This window comes from Oncorhynchus mykiss, chromosome 13 (genome assembly GCF_013265735.2).
Source record: "Oncorhynchus mykiss isolate Arlee chromosome 13, USDA_OmykA_1.1, whole genome shotgun sequence".
In the NCBI taxonomy this organism is placed as follows: domain Eukaryota; kingdom Metazoa; phylum Chordata; class Actinopteri; order Salmoniformes; family Salmonidae; genus Oncorhynchus; species Oncorhynchus mykiss.
This window is the reverse complement of record NC_048577.1, coordinates 57112680-57125168: the sequence shown is the minus strand read 5'-3', so window position 1 is coordinate 57125168 and position 12489 is coordinate 57112680. Positions and strand designations below refer to the sequence as shown.

Genomic DNA, 12489 nt, shown 5'->3' with positions numbered 1-12489 from the left:
TCCACATGATTTATTACAAGATTTAGTTGAGGTTTATGGTTTAGTAAATGATTTGTCCCAAATACAATGCTTTAAGTTTTAGAAATATTGAGGACTAACTTATTCCTACCACACACTCTTTGTTAAGTGTTGCAGTCATTTCAGTCGCTGTAGTAGCTGACATGTATAATGTTGAGTCATCCGCATACATAGACACTCTGGCTTTCCTCAAAGCCAATGGCAAGTCATTAGTAAAGATTGAAAAAAGGTAAGGGCCTTGACAGCTGCCTTGGAGAATTCCTGATTCTACTGGATTATGTTGGAGAGGCTTCCATTAAAGAACACCCTCTATATTCTGTTAGACAGGTAACTCTTTATCCACAATATAGCAGGGGCTGTAAAGCCATAACACATACGTTTTGCCAGCAGCAGACTATGATCGATAATTTCAAAGGCCGCACTGAAGTCTAACAAAACAGCCCCCACAATCTTTTTATTATCAATTTCTGTGTGTCTTCCAAGTCCAGTAGGTGAACAATCAGACATGCCAAACAAGCAGATTAATGTCACAGCGTGACTACGTTACCTAAACTCTAAGCCCGAGTTCTGCCTCAGAGGAACAGAAACGTACCTGATTCACACTGTAGGGCCGACCCAACCTGTACTGGTCTGGCTTGAATATTTTATTTTCATATTGTTCTTTCCAGTGTGGTTGCAGCAACTGTGATGGAGGTGTAACCATGCCTGTCCAGTACAGCTCCACTTGGCTCAGTAGTTTAAAATGGTAGTAGAGAGCTGCCCCTAGCTCTGGTTTCACTGCCATAGATTTGACTACAGGTAAATCACGGCGCTCAATAACCAATGAGTATTCAGGTAATACTAGGAAGGGTTATACTAGAACAATTACAGCAGGGAAGGAAGACAGATTTGAGACAGATTTGCTGACTGTGAAAGTTAACTGCCACAATATCTGACAACAAAAGAATGTCAATGTACATATCCCCTTTAAGAGAAATTCATGCTAAGCAACTGCAAACAACAACAGCAAAAGTAAACATCAGTGAACAGCTGTGACTGCCCAAGTGAACACAATGTAAGAAAGTGAAAATAAGGTGAGTTTATTAGTGAGAGAAAAACACTAACAAACAAAAAAAGCTCACCAGGCAATAACCCAGAGCGCTAGAGGCAGTCTCCTGTGATAGATAAGACATGTATAGAGACAGTCTCCTGTGATAGATAAGACATGTATAGAGCCAGTCTCCTGTGATAGATAAGACATGTATAGAGCCAGTGTCCTGTGATAGATAAGACATGTATAGAGCCAGTCTCCTGTGATAGATAAGACATGTATAGAGACAGTCTCCTGTGATAGATAAGACATGTATAGAGGCAGTCTCCTGTGATAGATAAGACATGTATAGAGACAGTCTCCTGTGATAGATAAGACATGTATAGAGACAGTCTCCTGTGATAGATAAGACATGTATAGAGGCAGTCTCCTGTGATAGATAAGACATGTATAGAGACAGTCTCCTGTGATAGATAAGACATGTATAGAGCCAGTCTCCTGTGATAGATAAGACATGTATAGAGCCAGTCTCCTGTGATAGATAAGACATGTATAGAGACAGTCTCCTGTGATAGATAAGACATGTATAGAGGCAGTCTCCTGTGATAGATAAGACATGTATAGAGACAGTCTCCTGTGATAGATAAGACATGTATAGAGGCAGTCTCCTGTGATAGATAAGACATGTATAGAGACAGTCTCCTGTGATAGATAAGACATGTATAGAGCCAGTCTCCTGTGATAGATAAGACATGTATAGAGCCAGTGTCCTGTGATAGATAAGACATGTATAGAGCCAGTGTCCTGTGATAGATAAGACATGTATAGAGCCAGTCTCCTGTGATAGATAAGACATGTATAGAGACAGTCTCCTGTGATAGATAAGACATGTATAGAGGCAGTCTCCTGTGATAGATAAGACATGTATAGAGACAGTCTCCTGTGATAGATAAGACATGTATAGCGCCAGTCTCCTGTGATAGATAAGACATGTATAGAGGCAGTCTCCTGTGATAGATAAGACATGTATAGAGACAGTCTCCTGTGATAGATAAGACATGTATAGAGCCAGTCTCCTGTGATAGATAAGACATATATAGAGCCAGTCTCCTGTGATAGATAAGACATGTATAGAGCCAGTCTCATGTGATAGATAAGACATGTATAGAGCCAGTCTCCTGTGATAGATAAGACATGTATAGAGGCAGTCTCCTGTGATAGATAAGACATGTATAGAGACAGTCTCCTGTGATAGATAAGACATGTATAGAGCCAGTCTCCTGTGATAGATAAGACATGTATAGAGCCAGTCCCCTGTGATAGATAAGACATGTATAGAGCCAGTCTCCTGTGATAGATAAGACATGTATAGAGGCAGTCTCCTGTGATAGATAAGACATGTATAGCGCCAGTCTCCTGTGATAGATAAGACATGTATAGAGCCAGTCCCCTGTGATAGATAAGACATGTATAGAGCCAGTCTCATGTGATAGATAAGACATGTATAGAGCCAGTGTCCTGTGATAGATAAGACATGTATAGAGACAGTCTCCTGTGATAGATAAGACATGTATAGCGCCAGTCTCCTGTGATAGATAAGACATGTATAGAGCCAGTCTCCTGTGATAGATAAGACATGTATAGAGCCAGTCTCATGTGATAGATAAGACATGTATAGCGCCAGTCTCCTGTGATAGATAAGACATGTATAGCGCCAGTCTCCTGTGATAGATAAGACATGTATAGAGCCAGTCTCCTGTGATAGATAAGACATGTATAGAGCCAGTGTCCTGTGATAGATAAGACATGTATAGAGACAGTCTCCTGTGATAGATAAGACATGTATAGAGCCAGTCTCCTGTGATAGATAAGACATGTATAGAGCCAGTCTCCTGTGATAGATAAGACATGTATAGAGACAGTCTCCTGTGATAGATAAGACATGTATAGCGCCAGTCTCCTGTGATAGATAAGACATGTATAGAGCCAGTCTCCTGTGATAAATAAGACATGTATAGAGCCAGTCTCCTGTGATAGATAAGACATATATAGAGCCAGTCTCCTGTGATAGATAAGACATGTATAGAGCCAGTCTCATGTGATAGATAAGACATGTATAGAGCCAGTCTCCTGTGATAGATAAGACATGTATAGAGCCAGTGTCCTGTGATAGATAAGACATGTATAGAGACAGTCTCCTGTGATAGATAAGACATGTATAGAGCCAGTCTCCTGTGATAGATAAGACATGTATAGAGCCAGTCTCCTGTGATAGATAAGACATGTATAGAGACAGTCTCCTGTGATAGATAAGACATGTATAGCGCCAGTCTCCTGTGATAGATAAGACATGTATAGAGCCAGTCTCCTGTGATAAATAAGACATGTATAGAGCCAGTCTCCTGTGATAGATAAGACATGTATAGAGCCAGTCTCCTGTGATAAGACATGTATAGAGCCAGTCTTCTGCGATAGATAAGACATGTATAGAGCCAGTCCCCTGTGATAGATAAGACATGTATAGAGCCAGTCTCCTGTTATAGATAAGACATGTATAGCGCCAGTCTCCTGTGATAGATACAATGCATTTGAAAAGTATTCAGACCCCTTGACTTTTGAAAAATCTTGTCAAGTTACCGCCTTATTCTAAAATGGATTAAATTAAACAATGTCCTCATCAATCTACACACAATACTCCATAATGACAAAGAGAAAACAGTTTTTTATAAATGTTTGCAAATGTATTAAAACAAAAAAAACAGAAGTAAAAACAGCACAGAAGTATTCAATAAAATAAAGAGAGTGTTGCGCCTCTACCTCTTATGGTGTCCACCTCTTCTCCTGCTGTTGGAGCACGGAAACCCCATTCTTCCTCTTAGGGAAAGTGTTGGGTGAAATGCTGTTGTTCAAGATAAGCCCCTATGGGCCCTGGTCAAAAGGAGTGCACTATATAGGGAATAGGGTGCCATTCCAGACACAACCCAAACCTGTACTATAACATCCTCCATGCATTCTAGGGCTGGATGAACGAGATGCCCGTGTACGACCCAGAGACCTACCACCCGTCGCTCACCCACTCTGTGTATGCCACCCTGGAGGGCAGCCGTCTACGCCTGGCCTACCCCCACACCAACATCCCCCGACAGGCAGCCTTCGACGAACCGCCCCATGAAGTCGTGTTCCTGCGCTCGCGCTGCTACCAGCTGGCCAACTGCAAGGTCAGTGTGTCCATATAGACATTTACCTACGGATTTCTGAAGCATCTAGGCTTTATAAAGGGTTTATAAAGGCTTTGTTACAGTAAGTTGTTCATTATTTCTTGTTTCTTATTTCAAACCAGGTCTCCCTGTTGCCTGCTGCCTTGGCACGGAAGAGAGTTTGGAATAAGAAGTACCCTATCTGTATCATACTGGCCGAGGGAGAGGTGGGGAGAGAGGAGGAGGAGGAGAGAGTGGAAGAGGGGCAAGAGGAGGAGGAGGAGGAGGAGAGGACAGACAAGCAGACACTCCCAGACACACAGACACAGGGCCTCCCCGACACTCTCTACCTTTTTGGTCGTACAGGAAGAGAGAAGGAGGATTGGTTCCAGCACTTCCTGTTAGCCTCGAAGTCAGAGTTCAAGAGCAGCCCGATCAGAGACGTGCCCAAGTCTGGTAAGAAACCGTGCTGCCCCCTACTGATATGGTTGGTTACATCCAAATGGCACCCTATTCCCTGTGGGTCCTGGTCAAAAGTAGTGCAAAATATAGGGAATCGGGTGCACACCCTGGACAGGAATCGGTGGTTTGTCATTTTTCATATATAATTAGTATTGAATTGAGTGTAATGCTATTTTAACCACCTCCCACCGCCTGTTTTCTTGACTCTCTCCCTCACTCTATCTTCCTCCATCTCTCCCCACTTCCTTCCTTCCTTCTCTCTCTCTTTCTTTCTCTCTCTCCATCTCTCTCTTCCCCAGAGGTGTTATGCAGTGGGAGCTCCAGTATGGACAGTACGGAGCACCTGCCCTCTCTGATTGGTCTGCGTGATCTGGTGGACTACAGCTCCTACATGAGCCGCCTCATTGGCTTAGAGGGTAGCAGTCCCAGTCCCAGCCCCAGCCCCTGCCACAGTGACCAGGGAAGCCCCACAGCCAGGATGAGGGTACGCTATAAGACTGGACTATTAACCTGGTGGTTCAATGGTGTTTCAATACCAAGACGTTTATTCTTCCCCATACAGCTCTGGTCAAAAGTACCACACTACATACAGTATCTGAGTTCTTAACCTCTGAACCCTTAACCATCGTTAAAATCCTTAACATAACTCACACTGATTAGAATACATCAATACAGCCACAGTTACAGTTACAGTCCAGTCAGTCTTTGGCCTTGGTGAGAGGAGGATAGATACTGACTGACTCAGCAAGATGCTGTATACATGCTGAGTGGACCAAATGGATCAGATATCACCTGGCTGGGATATTAATAGGAGCAGTGTACCTGGCTGTGTCGTATTCATTGGGCACGGAAGCAAACAACCAAAACGGGGAGGGACCTACCTGAATTTGACCGATTTGTTGTGACTTGTTTGCTGCGGTCTGCACTAAAGAATATGACCCTGGCTTGGCTGTGTGTTCTGTTCTGATGTCCTGTGTGGTGAGCATCTGTTGTAGAGTAGGTAGTAGTGAGATGGGGCCTGATCCTAGATCAGCACGCCTACTGTGATTTGTTTTTTGTAAACCGGCTCTGTTCTGTTCTCTCCTCTATCCAGTTCCCCAGTGAGGAGGCATCAGCAGAGGGGGGCTGCCCAGCAGAGGGCCAACCGGCCTGGGTCAATGCCCTGGTGGGGAGGATCTTCTGGGACTTCCTCCGGGAGAAGTACTGGGTGGACCTGGTGGCCCACAAGATCCAGAAGAAGCTGAGTAAGATCAGGGTGAGTCTGAGAGTTGGGGAAGGGGATGGGGGTGTATAAGTAGGTGGGTGGGTGGGTGGGTGGGAGTGTTGGTAGATGGATGGATGGATGGATGGATGGATGGGTTTGTGGGTCAGTGGTTGGGTGGGTAGGTAGGTGGGTGGATGGATGAATGGAAAGATGGAGGAAATGTCTGTATGTAAAGAAAATAATATAAATATCCTCCATGTCTCTGCACTACATGGTAAGTCCTATAGAATCCAACTACAGTGCATGATCCTCTCACTCTCACTGGGGCACTGGGTACTGGGGCACTGGGATACTGGGGCACTGGGATACTGGGGGGGCACTGGGGTACTGGGGGGCACTGGGGTACTGGGTACGGGGGCACTGGGGCACTGAGGCACTGGGTACTGGGGCACTGGGGTACTGGGGCACTGGGGCACTAGGGTTCTAAGGTACTGGGGCACTAGGGTTCTAAGGTACTGGGGCACTAGGGTTCTAAGGTACTCGGGCACTGGGGTACTGCTCTGTGCTTGTTACTTATACAGTGGGGAGAACAAGTATTTGCAGGTTTTTTGCAGGTTTTCCTACTTACAAAGCTTGTAGAGGTCTGTAATTTTTATCATAGGTACACTTCAAGTGTGAGAGACGGAATCTAAAACAAAAATGCAGAAAATCACATTGAATTATTTTTTATGAATTAATTTGCATTTTATTGAATGACATAAGTATTTGATCACCTACCAACCAGTAAGAATTACAGCTCTCACAGACCTGTTTAAGAAGCCCTCCTGTTCTCCATTACCTGTATTAACTGCACCTGTTTGAACTCGTTACCTGTATAAAAGACACCTGTCCACACACTCAATAAAACAGACTCCAACCTCTCCACAATGGCCAAGACCAGAGAGCTGTGTAAGGACATCAGGGATAAAATTGTAGACCTGCACAAGGCTGGGATGGGCTACAGGACAATAGGCAAGCAGCTTGGTGAGAAGGCAACAACTGTTGGCGCAATTATTAGAAAATGGAAGAAGTTCAAGATGACGGTCAATCACCCTCAGTCTGGGGCTCCATGCAAGATCTCACCTTGTGGGGCATCAATGATCATGAGGAAGGTGAGGGATCAGCCCAGAACTACACGGCAGGACCTGGTCAATGACCTGAAGAGAGCTGGGACCACAGTCTCAAAGAAAACCATTAGTAACACACTACGCCGTCATGGATTAAAATCCTGCAGCGCACGCAAGGTCCCCCTGCTCAAGCCAGCGCATGTCCAGGCCCGTCTGAAGTTTGCCAATGACCATCTGGATGATCCAGAGGAGGAATGGGAGAAGGTCATGTGGTCTGATGAGACAAAAATAGAGCTTTTTGGTCTAAACTCCACTCGCCGTGTTTGGAGGAAGAAGAAGGATGAGTACAACCCCAAGAACATCATCCCAACCGTGAAGCATGGAGGTGGAAACATCATTATTTGGGGATGCTTTTCTGCAAAGGGGAGAGGACGACTGCACCGTATTGAGGGGAGGATGGATGGGGTCATGTATCGCGAGATCTTGGCCAACAACCTCCTTCCCTCAGTAAGAGCATTGAAGATGGGTCGTGGCTGGGTCTTCCAGCATGACAACGACCCGAATCACACAGCCAGGGCAACTAAGGAGTGGCTCCGTAAGAAGCATCTCAAGGTCCTGGAGTGGCCTAGCCAGTCTCCAGACCTGAACCCAATAGAACATCTTTGGAGGGAGCTGAAAGTCCGTATTGCCCAGCAACAGCCCCGAAACCTGAAGGATCTGGAGAAGGTCTGTTTGGAGGAGTGGGCCAAAATCCCTGCTGCAGTGTGTGCAAACCTGGTCAAGAACTACAGGAAAGGTTTCTGTACCAAATATTAAGTTCTGCTTTTCTGATGTATCAAATACTTATGACATGCAATAAAATGCAAATTAATTACTTAAAAATCATACAATGTGATTTTCTGGATTTTTGTTTTAGATTCCGTCTCTCACAGTTGAAGTTTAGCCATGATAAAAATGACAGACCACTACATGCTTTGAAAGTAGGAAAACCTGCAAAATCGGCAGTGTATCAAGTACTTGTTCTCCCCACTGTACATCAGTCATACTGTTGAGCACAAGGTCAGATGAGGGCAGCAGGCCATCAACATTGGATGGCCTTGTCAGCTCACTCTATCATGGACTGTCATGTGCTGCAGCTCCCCATCACTTGCTTTTCTCCCGATCACACACACTCACACATGCATACACACTTGCACGCTCACACATGCATGCATGTACACACACACATGTACACACACTCCCCACCACACACACACACACACACACGTCCTACATTTTATGAACACCATCATTGTATGTTGTCCTACAGTTGCCGTACTTTGTGAATGAACTGAAGTTGGCTGATCTGGACATGGGTACCTGCATACCTCAGGCGCTCAGCATCTCCAAACCCTCACTGGACCACAGAGGTAGGGGTGTGTGTGTGTGTGTGTGTGTGTGTGTGTGTGTGTGTGTGTGTGTGTGTGTGTGTGTTGCATCTGCATCTTTCCCCTGCTCAGATTGACATCCAGCACGCACACACATTACTTTCTCAGACCAGACCCAGTGCTGACTTTATCCAATTTGTGTCCTACTCTAAGACTGAGTCCCAAATGGCACCCTATTCCCTTTAGAGTTCACTACTTCTGACCAGGTCTGTCACTATAAAGGGAATGGGGTGCCACTTATCCTTAAGCTCCTTCCTATTGTCTTCCTCCGCAGGATTAGCAATCCACTTAACATTGATCTACCTACACACACAATAACAAGCTAATGCTACTTCCCATCAGGCTACTATTGTCATTAGTCTCAATTTGCCATATGACACTGAATGACAACACTACATCTGCCACCTCCCTTTCCCTTTATGATAACATGACAACAATAATGGTTGTCTCGAATAGGAAATCATGATTTGATCCAAAATGTATGTGTGTGTGTGTGTGTGCAAATCTCTCACTTCTGTATCACCTTCATAAAGACCTCTCTCTCTCTACCCCTCCCCCCAGGCCTGTGGTTGGAGTTGGAGGTGGTGTATACAGGCTGCCTACAGATGACCCTGGAGACGAAGTTGAACCTGTGTAAACTGGGGAAGGAGAAGTCCATTGGGGTGGATGCTGACGGACACATCCCAGAGACCAGCCAAGTAGGGTAAGACCTGATCCCTATGTCCTCGTACACCACAGATCAGCCTGCATCTCAGATACACTGTTTTGGCTCATGCTGTGTGTGTGTGTGTATGTTCATGTGTTTGTTGTCTGTATAAAGAAGACAGTTTTGTAACCCTGATTACGGATTAGAAAGAAGATAGAAGTTGTCCCATGACTCATGATGACTCACAATCATTTGGATCCAAATGCAGTATTTAAAGTATTTTGTGTGTGTGTGTGTGTCTCAGCTCCAAGCCCAGGCTGTGTGTATTAGCTGACAGTGATGAGGAGTCCTCCAGTGCCGACTCGTCTGATGAGGAGGAGGTGCCGCCTACTGAACCCCAGGGAACTCTGGGAGATAAGAGCACAGGCACGCCACCACCACCAGCGACTGATGGGTAAATTGATAGTGTCCCAAACGGCACCCTATTCCCTATGGGCATGGTCAGAAGTAGTGCACCATAGAAGGAATAACGCTTCATTTGGGACACAGGTCATGACATTTATTTTTGACATTCTTTAATGACAAGTTGTTAACCCTTGTACTGTTTTGTTCACTGGATGAGAGACTGTTGTTGTCACTTTAAAGTGAGTTCCACAGTTGAGCATTTTTTTAAAGTTTAAGTGTTTTTGAAAGAGTGTTTTTACTGAGCTGCGTTTCATGACTCCTCTCAGTGGGAGTGGTGGGAGCACCGGCAGACGGTTCCTGAGGTTCGTGGACAAGATCGCCTCGTCCAAGTACTTCCAGAAGGCCACGGAGAACGAGTACATCAAGAAGAAGATCGCTGAGGTCTCCAACATGCCACTGATGCTCACTGTGGAAGTTCTAGAACTCTCAGGGACTCTGGCTGTCAACATTCCACCTCCCCCTACTGACAGGATATGGTACTACAAACCTGCTAGCTTTAACCATATGAATAGAATCATTCTAGATCTGTGTTTTTATATCATTCTATAGATACACTGAACTGAAAGGTACATTGGCTCTTGTTTTTGTGTTTATGTCTCAAGCAGGTCTTTCTTACTGTCTTTATTTTTGTCTCCCTGACTCTCCCTCTCTCTTTCTGTCTCCCCCCACAGGTACAGTTTCCGTGTGCCTCCCAGGCTGGACCTGCGTGTGCGTCCCATGCTAGGAGAGAGGGAGGTCACCTTCACACACGTCACAGAGTGGATTGAGAAGAAGCTGAGTCGAGAGTTTCAGGTCAGTCTGTCCTCCACCTGTGAGGTGGTACCTGAACATGACATCGTACACGAGGCTATCATCATGATATAGTGCTGTGGTCAAGGTTAGCGTAGGTCCAAGCATGATGATCCTGTAGTAACAGAATGGTTGTTTGATTCCTGTCTGGACTTACTGTACTCATAGGTAAGGGGCAGAAGTGTTTGCATCAGCTATTCTCATATCTACACATAGCTTGACTAATACAGTTGTCCCAAATGATGTGTACTACTATAAATCCAATCCCAGCCATCTGGTACTATATCAGTGTTAAGGTGCACCATACAGTGTTATGTTGATCCTGCAAGTTGCTAGGACTTCATCTTCTGTATTGTTATCTATGTATATTTGTTTAGCATTGCTTGTTGTTCTTGCGTCCACTGCAGAAGGAGTTTGTGATGCCCAACATGGATGACCTCTATCTTCCTCTCATGTCCTCCGTGCTGGACAACCCTCCAGCAGCCCAGCATTCTCCAGCCCACTCCTCACGCCGCTCCTCCAACGACTCCCAGTACTACGTGTCTGAATAGCGCCTCACTGTGGCAGTGGATGGAGAAGAAAATCAATGGAAAACGAGTGGGCATGGATCCACAGTGGAATCTGAGCAGATAGGGCTTGGTTCAGTCCTAGCTTGTGAGGGATGGTCATAGCGAAGCCTGTGGCGGGCACGTACAACATGGCATGACTGGATAGTGGCATGCAGGAGACAGTGGCATGCAGGAGATAGTGGCATGGCTATGTTCTGAGCAGCAAGAGGGACTGGTATAATCGCATAGAGCCTGGTATAGCGCCCAGCCCTACTGACTGAACTTAAACAGCACTTTGCAATAGAGAAGTGACCTGCGATAGTCCTGTAATGAACCAGGCTGATGTTTATTGGGATGAGTCTTCTCCGTGAGGCAGAACTGAACGATTTCCATTAGATGGAACAGCAAAAATTCTAAATGGGCTGTATTGTAAAAATTCACACAAAAATTGGCTTTTTGGTCTTAATTTAAGTTTAGGGTTAAGGATAGGTTTTCAAATGAGATTTTATGACTTTGTGGCAGTGCCAGTAAGTGACCACTCTGCATAGCTTCCTCCAGAACAAAATACACTAAACTGTGTAATGAAGACAGTGAGTCCCAGTTGGCACCATATATAGATATATCATAGGAGGTTGCAACCATGTGTGTGTGATAACATTCCACCAATTCCACTCGTCGTTAACACAAGCCCATTCTCCGCAATTAAGGTGCCACCAATCCCCTGTGCTATATGGTACACTGCTTTTGACCAGGGCCCTGCTATGGTAGTGCACTACATATGGAATAGGGTGCCATTTTGAATAAAACAGCAATAGGTAGATATGGTCACTTGAAGGAAAGTGAATATGGGCATTACTGGTATGAACTGTCACTGTACGATGACTATGCTGTGATATACTGAATCCGTTTGTCCTCAACTCTTGAAGGTGAGCGTTGTACTCATGTTGTCCAGTGGGCTGGCCAGAACATTGGTGTGTTACTGGCCTGACAAAATGGACTCCCTGAACAATTCCTATTTTAAGTGATTGTAGCCCAGAGAAGATTCCTAGGAGATTATTGGTTCTCTAAAACTTTCATCATCAAATGGCTCCGAGTGGATTTTTGGACAGCGTACCCCCTCTTCATTCATCAACTAACCGACAATAAAGCATGTAGAAATGGACAGGCTATCAAGATAATGTGGGGAAAATAAAACTTCATAAAAATACAGTACAAATACATGATTAAGATTTCTAGTGCATCTTCTTGGTCAATTGCATACAAGGTCCAACCAAAATTTGACTTCCGTTTTTAACCGTGAGCCACCAGTGGTATAGTGGAGGGAAGCCACAAGTGCTCTTGTTTAACCATAATTTGTTGTGTGTGTGTGGGGGGGGGGGGGGGGGGGGGAAGAGGTGATACATTGAAAGTATAGGGAGAGTTACTTCTTCCCCACGACCAGTTTACACACCAATTTTATTTACCAATACATCACCGTGCCACCATTAGTCACTTATCCAAATTGGTCCCCCAAATGGCAGCCCATTCTATATTTCTACAGAAAATAGGGTGTCATTTGGGCCCTGAACAAAAGTAGTAGACTAGATGGGGAATAGGT

At 45.0% G+C, this 12489-nt stretch overlaps 1 protein-coding gene across 1 annotated transcript in view; it reads left to right on the top strand.

The window, feature by feature from the left end:
• Positions 1-12260, top strand: part of LOC110485244 (testis-expressed protein 2) — a 16534-nt gene extending 4274 nt beyond the window's left edge. The window contains exons 3-12 of the mRNA XM_036939772.1: positions 4066-4266; positions 4389-4701; positions 5007-5191; positions 5801-5962; positions 8327-8426; positions 9006-9147; positions 9395-9544; positions 9822-10031; positions 10227-10347; positions 10752-12260. Of these exons, the coding sequence (XP_036795667.1) occupies positions 4066-4266; positions 4389-4701; positions 5007-5191; positions 5801-5962; positions 8327-8426; positions 9006-9147; positions 9395-9544; positions 9822-10031; positions 10227-10347; positions 10752-10895 (1728 nt within the window). The 3' untranslated portion in view covers positions 10896-12260. The remainder of the gene's footprint in view (positions 1-4065; positions 4267-4388; positions 4702-5006; positions 5192-5800; positions 5963-8326; positions 8427-9005; positions 9148-9394; positions 9545-9821; positions 10032-10226; positions 10348-10751) is intronic.
• Positions 12261-12489: the final 229 nt, after the last annotated feature.